At 38.7% G+C, this 15236-nt stretch overlaps 1 protein-coding gene across 1 annotated transcript; it reads left to right on the top strand.

The window, feature by feature from the left end:
- Positions 1 to 2856: 2856 nt before the first annotated feature.
- On the top strand, positions 2857 to 12835 carry LOC118109261 (toll interacting protein). Its single transcript, XM_047341032.1, has 6 exons — positions 2857 to 3007; positions 6260 to 6409; positions 8739 to 8921; positions 10830 to 10982; positions 11175 to 11259; positions 11912 to 12835. The coding sequence occupies exons 1-6, from the start codon at positions 2975 to 2977 to the stop codon at positions 12133 to 12135; spliced, it is 828 nt and encodes a 275-aa protein (XP_047196988.1). The 5' UTR covers positions 2857 to 2974; the 3' UTR covers positions 12136 to 12835.
- Positions 12836 to 15236: the final 2401 nt, after the last annotated feature.

A 15236-nucleotide genomic window follows, 5' to 3' on the forward strand; every position in this document is an offset into this window, starting at 1 on the left:
AGCAGGGAAACAATTTATACTCAATGAGCTCCTGCAGGTGTAACAACACATCGATGAAGACCGGTGCTGCCAGAATAATCAGTCAATTGATTGAAACGTCAGAAAAGAGTCAGTCCTGGAAGAGACAAAGGTAAATATTACACATGACAACAGATGGAAACAATAACTTTGTGTATGCTCTGGTGAGTGTTTGTTTCCTCAAGACATGTTGTCTTGTGTTCTTCCAAAAACAACTCTTAGAAGTAACTAACTAAAAACAACTTGGCAAAAGCACAAATTATATTTAGAATGTATCCTCACACAAACCCTTAAAATGTGTAACTTTGAGTCAGTCCTCTGAAAAACATTTCAGATATTATTTTCTGTCATGCATGCATCACCTACACCTTATTCTGATGTTTAACTTGACTAGAATTAGATAGACAGGTCCATCATATCAGTCATACACAGTAACAATAACATTTTCATAGGTCTAAAAATATTCCTTATTTTATATTATTGTATCAGTATTATTGTATTAGTATCAGTTTATATCTCAGTAAACTAGATGTTTGACATGTTTGAGGTCATTTTGAGGGCATTATACATTATTTGTCCACCAGAGAGCACTATCAGGTTTTTTTAATCAAATTTTTTAATTACAAAGTTTAACAGGTCGTTATCACAAATATTTGTTTATGTAACATGATTGTTAGAACTGAATATTACTGTGACTTGACAGACTTGACTGACCTGGCCCTTTAATTTAGTCATTGAAGATATATATTTAAAATGTAGTGAAGAGCTTTGCTTTCCACAAATCACACCCAAGTATAAGAAGGCATCAGCACGTGTGTGCGTGCGCGCGCATGTGTGTGTGTGAGAGAGAGAGAGAGGGTGAGAGGGTGAGAGGGTGAGAGGGTGGTGGTGGGGGATTGGTGTTATACATGACACTTAGGAGTAAAGTAAGTGTTTTCTGCAGTGGGGTAAGGATGAGCATGTTTTTATACCATGTAACAGACACATAGGTTGTAATCTTAACAGTGTTCATTTTTGGATAAACCTATTCAGATTTTCCTTTAGTGTCCATCTCCCTGGAGAGACAGATTTAAGATTATAACTCCCTCCCTCTCATGTGGTTGCAACAAACTGATGATGTCTTTTCAAGGATTTCTGTAAATATGCCTTATGCTCCAATGCACTGAAGTCAATGCAGTTTGTATTCTTGTTGACCAGTCCTGTTGGATCCATAATATAGTTTTCAGTTTATTTTATTTTTTGTTTATGCAATTCTGTTTTGACCATATGTCATACATTATTTGAACACTGGCAGAGCATTGTCAGAGGAAGAAAGCTCCAGGTGAGGAGTAGGAACACCGTTTTATTGACTGTGGTGTGTGGTTACATTGTGTTTGCTAGATGGAAAGTGGACTGGGATGAATTGAAGTCTTGACTGTGTTAAGGTGAATACAATAATGATGATGATAAACAACATAAACAGTGTTGTGAAGAAAATAAATGGGTCAAAGATAGTCAAAGATATACCACGTATTGGACATGGTTTATTGTTGGAGCCCACAAGAACATAGGCTACCTCCGAGCAGGTTCTCCCATTACACTCCTCAGTGCTTCAGATGTATTAAGTTTAATTGGGAGACAATACAAGTCCATTGTTGAGGTTGGAATGAGAGACATTGCAGAATCATGATAACACACCTCTGTTAGTGTTTTTTTCCTTTAGGGTTGGTTTCTCAGTTGGTTTGTTTTCTGTCCAAATAAAATGTTTCAGGAACCTTTATGTTTTCTCTGTTTTGTGTCTCCACATTTTAGATTTTGATGCCTCTGAGAGATGCACTCTCAGAGGCACTGCAGAGTGCACTATTGTGAAAGTGCATTCATAATCAGCAGATAACCACAGTAAAGGTAAAAAAGTTGCTTTGCTGGATGAAAAGAGACAAGATTTCATCCCCTAACTAAGAAATGCATCTCATTATTACAAGACAGATTTAACTTCGATGTAAACAACTGTCATTTCGGTAAATCTGATATATATTTGATATTAAATTGTGTTCTATAGGCTGGTTATATGTATTAAGAATTTGTGGTCAGATATGCGTGAAGGAGTGTCGGGCATTGTAGTGGCAGCCTCAACACTGTTTGAACCCCACTTACAAATGTGTAAAACCTAGCTTGTATTCATGAAGGTAAGAACGGGAGATTTCACGGTTTCGTCACATTCAGACCACATTAGGTCGAGATCAAAAATCCATTACAGTTACAACACTTAAATGAAAGGGAGTTACAATGTTGATAGTTAAAGCCACACACGTTGCTTCTGGTGAGGAAGTAAAAGAACTATACTCATGTTAATAAAAATATGTATGTATGAACGGTAAACATGACATAACTACAATTAAATAAATAAATGGTGAAGTAATCAAATAAATGTAGAAATACAAACATGGTTAAATAAATACAGAAATAAATGTAGAAATAAATTAATGAATAAATGTAGAAATACAAACATGGTTAAATAAATACAGAAATAAATGTAGAAATAAATTAATGAATAAATGTAGAAATACAAACATGTAGAAATACATACATACAGAAATAAATGAATACATTAGGAATAAATAAATGAAGGAAACTAGTTGTATTTTCATTAATTAATGTATTTACGTATCTATTTTGTTTTATTTAAAATTACGTAATTTGATAATAATAATATAAAATCTGTTTTTCATAAATGTGACATGTTGAGATAAATTTGTTGAAATCAGATTCAACGCGTTTAGATTCCACAATGTAACTTGCATTGAAGAAAATAAAGATTCCCCCAAAAAATAAAATTAAAAAAATAAAACACACAACGGTACACTTCCGGGTCGAGTCTGTCCTGAGCGGTGTGTGTGTGTTGTTGTTATTAAATTTGCTGACACTACACATCTGTGAGGGAAGAAGAGTTGAATTCTCCAGACACGGAAGAGACAACATGGCGACAACTATCAGCACCCAACGGGGACAGGTACACACTCTGCGCACTGTGCTGACACACAGCGACACACACACACAGACACACACACAGCGAGGCGGAACTAGCCACACTGTAGTTGAACAACATCTGTGATAGTTAGCTAACTTCAGTCATTGAACAGCACAGCGGCCTGTAGCACTGTAGTTAGCCTCCTCTGTCAGTGACGATATGAAACGAGCTAATGGAGTTAGCTGCGGATTAAAGCTGCTGTGACGCTTTGTTGACGTTTAACACCCGAGTCTCATTCACGTCCTTTAAATTCAAGTCAACAACAACGACAAATACGTTTGTTACAACGTTGTCAAACATGTTCTTCTTTATAAAAACAAGTGCTCACCACTGAACTAACGGGATGAGTAGTAAGTAACTTGTGGAGGTGGAGAACAAACACTGGTATGTATGGTCTGTCCAGGTCTCTAACGATTCTGAAACCAAACTGCAATATTTACGTTCAATCTCTTATCAAGACACAGGACGACTGAACTGCAACACCTCCACTAGCTGCCATCACTGTGTGTGCAGCCTAAGCTCTACACATGTGAAAACCACCTCATCTTTCATAACACAGTAACACTATAGCCTTTAAATTTAAATCCCCCCCAGTAAAGTTTTACGTTGGTCCCAGAGTCCCCATCATTCCCCATCATCGTTCTACTGAGTCAGTTGTAAAGTGATTTGGCTCAGTTGTCATCAAGCAGCCAAGATGGAACTTCAGTGTCTAGCCTAGAGCTGGGCAATTAAAATATATCAATAATTGATGCAATATAGTTTTCATCAATAGCAGTATAACAAAAGTCCAATATTGATATAGTGCTTATGCATTGTACAAGTACAGCAAGGAGGTATAACGCATAATTAGTCTACGTCAGATTTATAAAATGTCTTGTTTATCAGGTGTTTGTCATTCTCTGCTCATAAAGAAGATTTTAAAACGGCAACCTTCACTAGGGAGCTAAAATTAGATAGTTATCAATATCGACTGATTCATTTTTAAAATCTGTGCAGGGAGGGGTTTTGGTGACGTTCACAGCTGAAGTTGTCTGTGTCCAGTGTTTATTCAGCCTGTTGTTCAGGGTCCTTGAGGTTTCCCTGATGAAGTGTTCCTCACAGCGGTCACATGTCCTGTCTCGCTGTTAAAGGACTGATCTTGTGTTAAATGTTTGAGGCAAATGTTGATTCCTTGTGACTTGAGGACCCCGGCCATGTAACAGCTGAGGTATACTTGTAAAGAAGAACAAGTTTGTATGATGTGTTGCTTGATCACTTCAGAAGGCAAAAGTGTTTATAGCTGTTTCAAACAAATGCATGAAGATGTGTGAGTGATAGAACTGCTGTAATAGAGAGGGGCAATGACAATTATCTTGAACCGTCTCTTCCTCAACATTCTAAGCATTACGCTTGGTTATGAACACGACAGAAAAAGTGCAATGAATGAAATGAATAAAGTTTAAATCCTGCTTACTTTCTTATCTCCACACCTGATCACTATGAAAAGTGAAATCAAATGTGAATGTTGGATCGCAGGTTATGAGAATTTCACGATATACCTTGGTAAAATTCCAGTTAGTTATACGGTTTCAATCTTTAATTACTGTAACTTGGTTGAAACTGTCTAGCATTAAATAAAGTTTTCTTTCCAGCAAGCAAGGAGCATTTGTTGTGTGTTTTAAAAATGTGTCAGAGCTGCAGATTTATATCAGTCGTCATTAGTCTACTTTGCTTTCAGGGGAAACTGAACATTTGAAAACACTGCTATGTTTGCTATCTTCAGCATTATCATGATATTCTGCAATGAAGGAAGGAAAGACGGCTCTAGTGAGCCAGTTGATGTGCTAACATGAAATTTGACATGGTGTAATCTGGTGCTATATTATTTTATATTCTAGATATATAACAGTTTTTTAGAACATTTTTAGCACATTTTAACAATACTTTGATAATACTTTGAGAGTCCTCACCACTGATCTAATACATCTGTCAGTTAAAGGTTCAGTGTGTAAGTTTTAGTTGAAAGGGATCTATTGGCAGAAATTGAATAGAAAATAATCCTAGTGATGTTTTCACTACTGTGTTTCATCTAAATTGTATGAATTTTTGTTTTCTTACTCTAGAATGGGCCCTTTATATTTAAATACTTTATATTTACATCGGGAGTGGGTCCTCTCTATGGAGGCCGCCATGTTTTGTACTGTAGCCCAAACTGGACACTAAACTAAACACCTTTTGAGTTTATGACAACTAAAGGCTACCACACGTTCTCCTTCATGTTTTGAGAGGGAGGGTGAGGTGAGGGGTATTCAGCTACAACATGCAACGTCACCACTAGATGTCACTAGATCCTACACACTGACCCATTAAAACTAATGCAGTCTACTACAACAGCACTACCTTTATAAGGTTTATAATATAGAGTTTTTAAATCTGTTTTACAGGATGGAGTTTGTCGTGTTGTTGAAACTATATTGCATTATATAAACAAGGGTTTCTGTTATTTAGCTGAACCTCATAATGAACATGTATTACACAAACTGCTCTCTCACAACTGACCATAAAGTAGAATCAACAGTTTAAACACAGCTTGAACGTGGGAGTCATTACAGGGTTGTTGTATCAGTGCAATAATGTAAGTTAAGAATTCACTGGCAACTGAGTGTATGTTGTCATCCAACAAGAGAATGAAGATGCATAAATGGCCATACTATTCAGGAATTCAGTCCTTTTGAACACTGATGTGCTGCAGAGACGCAGCTCACACACTCACACACCTCCCTCTGTGCAGTACGTCCCAGCAGCAGCCACAAAATGCTCACTGGATATTAAACCGTGTTAGTTGATCTATTCCAGACCACTTTTTCATGAATAAATCCAGACCTCCAAGAGCATCCAGTGATTCAGTCAACAAGCCTTGATGACATTCACATGACTTCACTATTGGCCATGACATAAGATGAATACTTTTAGATCCTCATGATGATCACAAGATTTTAATGATTTGTGTTGTTGATGATTTCGACAGTTTCCTCAGGATTTTTGCTCTTTGTTACTTTTTAAGATTAAAACTACATCACACAAAGCAGTGAACATATCTGTAGATAAAATACAAAAATAGGTTCACCAAATTCTAAAAAACAATAATTTATTTTACTCTTATTGGAAATAATCTGTTGTTTTACTGTCCGTGTGTTCACATTCTCAGTCTGAATGCCGGTATGTTAACATGTGTGTATGGATGTATGTGTTCAGGTGTATATTGGGGAGCTTCCCCAGGATTTCCTGCGCATCACTCCTACCCAGCAGCAGCAGCAGGTCCAGCTGGACGCCCAGGCAGCCAGACAGTTGCAGTATGGTGGTTCAATAGGCACCGTGGGGAGACTCAGCATCACTGTGGTTCAGGTAAATACAGCTCGGCTCAACTGTTAGGAATTCAACTGGACATCATTTGAATATTTGTTTCAATGTGGATGATATACAGTATTTGAATAATTTTACTGCATATTATGAATGACACTACTTTTTATTTTCATTCTGTCCAATCATCACACTTTTTGGCCGCACCATTGGAAAATCATTTGACTTTGCCAGCATCAAGGGTTAGTTTTTGGTTGCATATGATAATAACTGGTGGCTGGGGTGTGTTGAAGAGACTCTGCCCAGCACTGGAGCATCCTCTTGGACCCTGATAGACTTGGGATGCACCACCAGATGTCCTAGTGGTAGTTGAACCTGTGACAGCAAAAGAATGGCCACTAATTCTTAGAGGTTCATTACCACCGCAGTAATGTAAGTGTAGTTTTGCAATGCTAACGCAACAACTAACACATTCATCTAGTGTGTCATCATTTCCTCATGCTTTATTTTGACTTGTGAACTAATAATGTAGTCGCACTCAGTTATATGAGCTAACCTCAACCAAGATTAACAAAAAGATTTCCCAGCTGTGTTACGTCGATGAGAATAACTAGCATAATTTTAGCTGGCTGTCAACAAGTCAACCTGGAGAAATGAAGTAAGGGATGATGATAACCAACAAAGTTGTATGTTGTTCTTGATGTGGAAGACAATGAAGCTCTTTAACAGGCTCTAAGGAGGCTACAGCCTCAGTGCATCTGCAAAGTCCTTAAAGTTGCAGTGTGTAGAATTTAGTGACATAAAGTGGTGAAGTTGCATGTGGCAGCTGAACACCCCCCACCTCACCCTCCCCTTCCAAACATGAAAGAGAACCTGTGGTAACCTTCAGTTTTCATAAAAACGCAAAGGGTGTTTAGTTTCTCCAGTCTGGGCTACTACAAGAAACATGGCGGCCTCCATAGAGAGGACCCTCCCTGATGTAAATATAAAGTGTTTCAATATAAGGGGCCCATTGTAGAGTAAAGAAAACAACAATTTGCATAATTTAGATCAAACACACTCGTGAAAACAGCACTAGGATTATTTTATATAAAATTTCTGTCAATAGATCCCTTTCACTTAAATCTTACACACTGGACCTTTAAATATTAAAGCACATTATGCATGGCTCTTGATGAAAAGCTGGTGGCCAAAATAAATTCAGCTCCATGATCTTACGCCAAGGCCCAATCCTACCCGTACCTCTTGTTTTCGCGGGTTATCTTGCCCCATGAAATGGTGTCACAAGGGGTAGTGGTTGAAATCTTACCCTAAGAATTGGGACAGCCCTTCAAGAAGCCATTACATCATCAGTAGTCGTCACGAAAACCCGACACGTCATCATTTGTCATCGATGTAAACAGACGAGACAGTTTTACCGGGGATGTCATTGTAATAACATGGTTGAGATCTTAAATAAACCAATGTTATTGTTTGCAGTTACTAAAGTGACAAACCTATAATATCCAAATAACATATATTCTAATGCAGGTGATCAATGACATTTGAAATTGAAAAGCTTGGATGCTCTGCATTATTTCACCTATAAATCAAAAGTTCACAGCTTCAAGCTGCTAGCAGTGGTCTATAGGCAACCCTGCCAGGATGCTTTGTTATTAGAGGAGCAGATATGATCAGTAACATCGCTGTAATACGTAGGTTCAATCAAGTGCATTGTGTGTCTTCAAAGAGGGGGGATGCGATTTGAAATTATGGGAAAATACGGGATTATCATGCAAAAATGGCCCTACACCTCCGTCCCAACAGGTATTGGGACAGCCTACCCTTACACGTGAATGCTCAAAATGAAGGGGAAGGGCTAGGGCCAAGGGGTGAAATGGGATTGGGCCCAAGTCTTGATGTTGCTTTCCTTACTCGCAGTTTACAACATCTGCATTTATTTTTATAACTGCAAACGAACATCTGTGTAACAAGTGTCTGGTCATGAAAGAAGGCTTGAATCAGTGGGTAACTGGACTGGTTGTAGTTTTCTTCTTAGATAACCATGAACTGAAAGACTGAGAACCTTCACAGACATCTTTCAAGTCACTAAAAGTTGATCCACTCTTTTCAGCCAATTAGAATGAGGAGTTATCAGTAGCCATCATGTAAGCCATGTTTTAAAAAAATATATTTTTTTAGTTCTTCTTTTTTTTCTAAGTACAAGTAAATGAAGTAAATCAGAACTGAAGTCATGTACAATGGCAAAGTAATGCACAAACGCTCCATTACAAATTTGTTTCTATCTACTGAATATGTGAGAAAACCCGGCTGAGCTGTGACTGTAGCCAGCTTCATCACTAATTGAAGCCCCGATGTTTGTTTTGCTGCACAGGCCAAACTGGCTAAAAACTATGGTATGACACGGATGGATCCGTACTGCAGGATCCGACTGGGATATGCAGTCTATGAAACACCAACCGCTCACAACGGAGCCAAGAACCCACGCTGGAACAAGGTGATCCAGTGCACAGTGCCACCTGGGGTGGACTCCTTCTATCTGGAGATCTTCGATGAGGTGAGGAGATGGGGAGGATGATCTGAACTGCTAAACACAAAATACAACACCACTGAGTAGACCCATGTGCAATATCACTAAAAATGTGAATTGATTCAAACAATTGTATTACTTTGTGAAAGTGGGAAAATACAACCTTTGTGCAGCAAAAGTGATCACTCATCTAATTTCAAATTAAAGCTAATTGCATGTATTACATAATTCTTTTATGGATATAATTATATATATAATATTTTTATATATAAAATAAAACCTCACCAAAGAAAACCACAGCATCCTCAGGTTTGGCCTGGATTGTGTACAATGCATTGTGCTAAGGAACAAGAAACCAGATTGTTAGGCTTCATAAAGATCGAAAGGATATGAGACGATCAATAGGCCCCTGAACATGAGCTTAAACAAAGCTGCAGCACTGGGCTGAAGTAGGGCTGCACGATTTATTGAATATTTATCGTCATCGTAGGGCTGGGCCATATGGAAAAAAATCTTATCACGATAAATTTATTCATATCAGTCGATATATATATATATATATATATATTGCAATATAAATCAAACAACCAGAAAACACCTTTTTTGCACATTTGTGTTTATGCACAAAAAACTTTTTTTATCCTGCTTGCACAATCATCCTGTGCCACTGCACTTTACTTATAACATTTCATACAAAGCACTACAATGAAAAGGTGTATATAACGTACATTCTTAGCATTTTTCTAATTTAATTTTAACTTTTTTTTACCTCATTCTGACGTGCTTGCTGCTTTAAAAACTGAATTTCCCCGGTTCGGGATTAATAAAGTTTTATCTTATCTTATCTTAAAGCAGCACCATTGCTCTGAGGCATTACTCCGCTGGTCAACAACAGATTCTGCTTCTCTGATTTTTTTCCAATCACTCACACCTAGAACTGATCTTTATAAAAACCTGATGAATTCATATTTATGTTCCTGGATAAACGGGGCGTCGCTTCTTCTGCAACAATGAAGTTAAAATACCACGTTTCGTCGTAATCTGCAAAAACATTGGTTCGGCACTATGCGCATTATCATTGGCTGTTCGTGTTGTCCGTCAAAACATGGACGTGATGAGTTCTATCAATGTTATATCGACGTATCTTAAATTTCTATCGAGGAAAAGTTATATCACAATAATTATCGATATCGTTTTATCTCTCTCTCTCTCTCTCTGACTCTGCTGACGTTACTGACAGAGCTGCTAAAAACTGTAAAAAAAATAACTTCACGGTCAAAACATGTATTAAAAGACTAAGTGGACTGATGTTTATTTATCACAAGTCATATCATCATCGCGATATTCAACAAGGTTATCACATATTGCCTGTTTTCCTAATATCGTGCAGCCCTGGTTCGAAGGAATAGGAAGTGACATCCTTCCAATGACAGATTCACTATTTACGCAAACAGATTAAAAAAAAGGGCTTAGTGATTCTGATTTATTTAGAAGATTATCTATTGAAATCGTGTTTAAATTATTGATCAGACAGTGTGATGGTCATTGCATGAAGTCAAACTCAATGGATGGTGTGCAAAAAACATTACTCACAAAATAAGAAGCTTTGCAGCACCTTCTGTGGTCAAATTAAAACAAAATGAATAAGTTTGGATCAGATAGGGTCCAGCATGTTTTGCTTGGAAAGAATAAAAGGGTTAGGTGGTACTATGCAGTAGTACAAATACAAAATGAAAAGACCTGTATTCAGTTTTTTTAATTTCATGCTACAAAAGACAAAAAAGGGAGAACTTTTTCAGATTTTCAAAACGTTATTCTAATCTATTATTTTTGTCAACTGTCATAAACTAACTAACCGTCATAGGCCTTTGTCTATCAGTGATCTGATGTAGTTTCTAGTCTGTGGTAACGTGTTATTGCTGATGTTGTGTCCAGAGAGCATTCTCCATGGATGACAGGATAGCATGGACTCATGTCACCATCCCTGAAGGCCTGAGGGAGGGCAACGTGGTGGATGAGTGGTTCAGCCTCAGTGGCAGGCAGGGCGACGACAAGGAGGGCATGATCAACCTCGTGATGTCTTTTGCTGTGAGTGTTTTTACACACACCCAATCAAACAGTCTGAAAAGTGTTTGATATGATCTTGATTTAGGGGTTCTCTCTCTCTCTCTCTCTCTCTCTCTCTCTCTCTCTCTCTCTCTCTCTCTCTCTCTCTCTCTCTCTCTCTCTCTCTCTCTCTCTCGAATATCATGTGGTAACACTATGTTATGTCTGTGCTAGTCGTTACCAGCAGGGATGATGACTCAGCCTGTTGTCCTGATGCCCTCTGTGTATCAGCAAGGAGTGGGATATGTGCCCATCGCAGGTCAGACACACACACACACACACACACACACACACACTGTCACATGCATTTCCCCATTGTTGACACAGGTTTTGACGCAAGCACACACACACACACCCACACACCCACACACACGTTTGTACTTCTATCTTAGTGAGGACACTCATTGGCATAATGCATTCCCTAGCCCCTTACCCTAACCCTAACCATCCAAACTAAATGCCTAACCCTAACCCTTAACCTAATTCTAACCCTAAAACCAAATCTTAACCCCCAAACACTCCATTAATGGGGGGGTCACAAAGTGAGGGGGGGTCACAAAGTGAGGACCGGCCAAAGGTCCTCACTCCGTAGGTTGTAGGCTCAAACTGGTCCTCACAAAGACAACTGTACAAGAGCACACACACACACACACACACACACACACACACACACACACCGTAATGTCATCTGTGGAGGAGCTTTGTCTTGTTTGAGAAAACCCTAATGATGTCACAGTGATATCATCAACATCAGGCTTGTAATTGTAAACAGAAAGACCATGTTACAATACTTCTACTTAGTTAATTAATTACACTGACATAACATAATAATTTAATACAATTAATAAATGATTTCTAAACCTTTCATCTGCCACACTCTTAAACCTGCAGTGTGTGTCCTGTGTTGCTAGGAGTGCCTACAGTCTACAACCAGGGTATGGTGCCCATGGCAATGCCAGGGGCCATGCCAGCCGTTGGGGGCCAGGGGCCGGTTTGCAGTGAGGAGGACCTGAAGGCTCTGCAGGACATGTTTCCCAACCTGGATAAGGAGGTGGTTCGCACAGTGCTTGACGCACAGCAGGGCAACAAGGACGCTGCCATCAACTCCCTGCTGCAGATGGCTGAGGAACTCTAACAGTAGAACACAAGCTCACGACGGACATCCCACACACACACACGTATACATGCATGCAGCCCTCACACACAAGTAAACACACACACACACACACACACACACACACACACACACACACACACACACACACACACACACACACACACACACACCCACCCACCCCCGTGGCTCACCCACAAACCGCAGCCATATCTGAATTCCCACCAGCTGGTAGCCACAGAGATCTGTTTCTCCCTCCGTTGACTCCTTCTAGGCCTGAGAGTACATGAAGCCTGGGCTGTCTCTGCTAATGCACCGCTGAGTCACTGGATCCTCAAACCATCACAACTGTTTTCACCTTTACTTTGAAGAAGTCTAATTTTAAAGTGATATAGCAGATTCAGTGTATTTGGGAAATGTCAGGATTGTATTACAGCAGAGAACTAAATATTGAACCGGCAGTAGTGTGAATTGATGGGTATTGAAAATCCCACCAACCCAAATCATTTTGTATTTCTCATTTGTTTCAGTGTCACAATCTCTCACTGTATCCAGAGTAACCCAGTTGATTTGCACAGATTCCATCTTTTGTTATGTTGATTTTGTCGCTAATACTGTGTGGAGAACATGCTTGTAGTAACCTTAAGAAAAATGCTTCTGTTTCATATTTACCTGTAAAATGTTTGGTGCATTTAAAATCTGATAAATTATTATGAAAGTATTTAATTATTTAGAATTCTCCATGGTGACGAGAGAATCAAAAATGAACAGATGACCTAAGGAATTTGAGGAACCGAAGAATATAACCACTGAACGCCACGTCAATCTGAGTCATCTTTTAAGGTTCCCTTGTAAAGTTTGGGGTGTCACCCATTTTCTGCTTCGAAGTATGTGGAAACACTGATATTATAAACTAATATATCCTGTGGAGTCACTTTTCTTTAAATAAAGGTAAAGATGCTGTGTGAGCATGATGAGAAGAATGACATCACTTTGAAGCTCAGCAGGATTCAGAGACCTGAAAGGTCTCAAACCATTGTGGACTAAGATGATGTGACCAGATCATGAAGTGTGCTCAATTTTCATGGTCCACAGACCCTGACCCCAGATGCTTTGATGACCTCCTCCACACCACCCCATGCAAAAGCTTGCATCACTAAAGAACAACAGCAGTTTGTAACGCCTCATGCTTCAAAATGCTTAGTTTCATCACACAGTATTTGTATGTGTTCTTAAAGCCTTTCTATTAACACTTAGAGTCAAGGTCTTGCTGTTGATGTGTTGTCTGCCAAAGTTTTCATCCTTGTGACTTTCACGTGTAGTCTCAAACGATCGTATGCCGAGATTCTTAAAGGTACACATAGTCATTGTTTTGTGTGTCTTGTCATTCTGTTTATTTTCAAGACACATTAAACTCGCATATTTAAAACCATTTATTGTTGACATACAATAAGAGTACAGTGCAGTTGTTTAGTCTTACTTGACAGACTGAAACAGTTTTGAGAACAGTGTAGCTGGATGATATCATGAACACAATGTGGGAGCTGAGTCTTCTCAGATTGCTCTCAGGTTGATGTTAGTTTGTCGACTTGCACTTTCAATGTTTCTACTTTTGTTTCTGAACATGCAGATGTTTTGTGTGCTCTTTGTTGTTTATCATTTGACAAGGGTTAATGAGAATGTCGAAACGAGTGGTCATATTGCAGGAATATAATTTAACTCATCCAAGAAATCCTCAGACAAAGAGTGAACAGCAAAAGTAGCCTTAGGCTATAAATACAAAAAGCAGGACAAAAAGATGGAGAAGACGGCGTTAAGATTTGCCATTTGTCAGGCTGTCCAAGTGTCCGGCAGGATCCAGTAAGTGATCAGGCGCCCTCTGCGGCGCTGTGGTTTGGCAGTCGCCCCAGGCACACACTCTGCTGGTTTGCACCGACACGCCCACATGCACGTAGGAGGTGCTGGACCCAGGAGCTGTCGCAGGTCAGTTCCAGAATTCTTTTTTCTGACTGGTTTTGAATCCTTGGCAACACTCACTTGTGCATCATCTTGTTGGCTTCTGCAGAATACCTGCACAGACACACACACATCCAGGTGATACAGCATACCAACAGTCATTTTAGAATATAAATATTCTGCATTTTACTCAAATCATGTGGCCCCCGTTAATTTAAATCTTAAATCCTCAGATCTTACACCCATGTTGGTTTTAGTCATATTACATTTTTTGTACTTTTTTTGGCAACATTTTTTTTTGTGTCATTCAAAAACATATAATAACAGATTTGACCATTTTGTGCTTTATGTTAGTGTTGTACTTACTAGACTATGGTATTCTCAGTGATACACTAATTTACAGTAGTGGTGTTGCAGATCATAATTGCTGAGTGAGGAAAATAGTGAAGAAAACATCTTAAACTACATTCAACAAAATCATTCGGTTCTAGGCCTGTGAGCCTCCATATTAGCCCAGTAAAATGGAAGAGAAATTGGCAGTTTTCAAAGATTATGTTCATTGTGCTCGAAATTATTTAATTTACGTCTTCCTTGGGAAACGAAACACAGAAATAAATGTTTAAAAGTTTAAGTTCTACTTTTTCCTACTTCCTGTTTAGTCTCTTTATCCACTGATATTATTATATTTCGCTTGTTGCAGTTATTGTTTAATGATGTCAGTTTAGTTTAGTCAACATCCGCTCTTTGTTGTAAGTAAAGATTGTTGCCCGCTCTGATGCTGATGATGAAACCATATAAGTGTTGTGCAGTTAAAGCAGCTCTGTATACACCTTTGAAAGGTAATATTGTGTGTGAGATTTGGGGTGAAAGGGATCATTGGTAGAAATTTCTATTATTAAATAATCACAGGATGTTTCGCTAGTGTAATTTTTTGTTCTTTTCTCTAGAATGAGTCCTTTTATTTAAATACATTATATTTACATCAGGAGAGTCTTCTCACGAGGTCAGCCATGTTTTTTTTACAGTAGTCCAAATCCGACAAACTAAACACCTTGAGTTTTAATGACAACTAAAGGCTACCACAGGTCATATTTGAAGGATATTGAGGAGGGTAATCAGTTGCAACAAGCAATTGAACCATTAGATGTCACTTTCTTAAATTCCTA

The sequence above is a fragment of the Hippoglossus stenolepis genome, chromosome 1, assembly GCF_022539355.2.
Source record: "Hippoglossus stenolepis isolate QCI-W04-F060 chromosome 1, HSTE1.2, whole genome shotgun sequence".
In the NCBI taxonomy this organism is placed as follows: Eukaryota; Metazoa; Chordata; class Actinopteri; order Pleuronectiformes; family Pleuronectidae; genus Hippoglossus; species Hippoglossus stenolepis.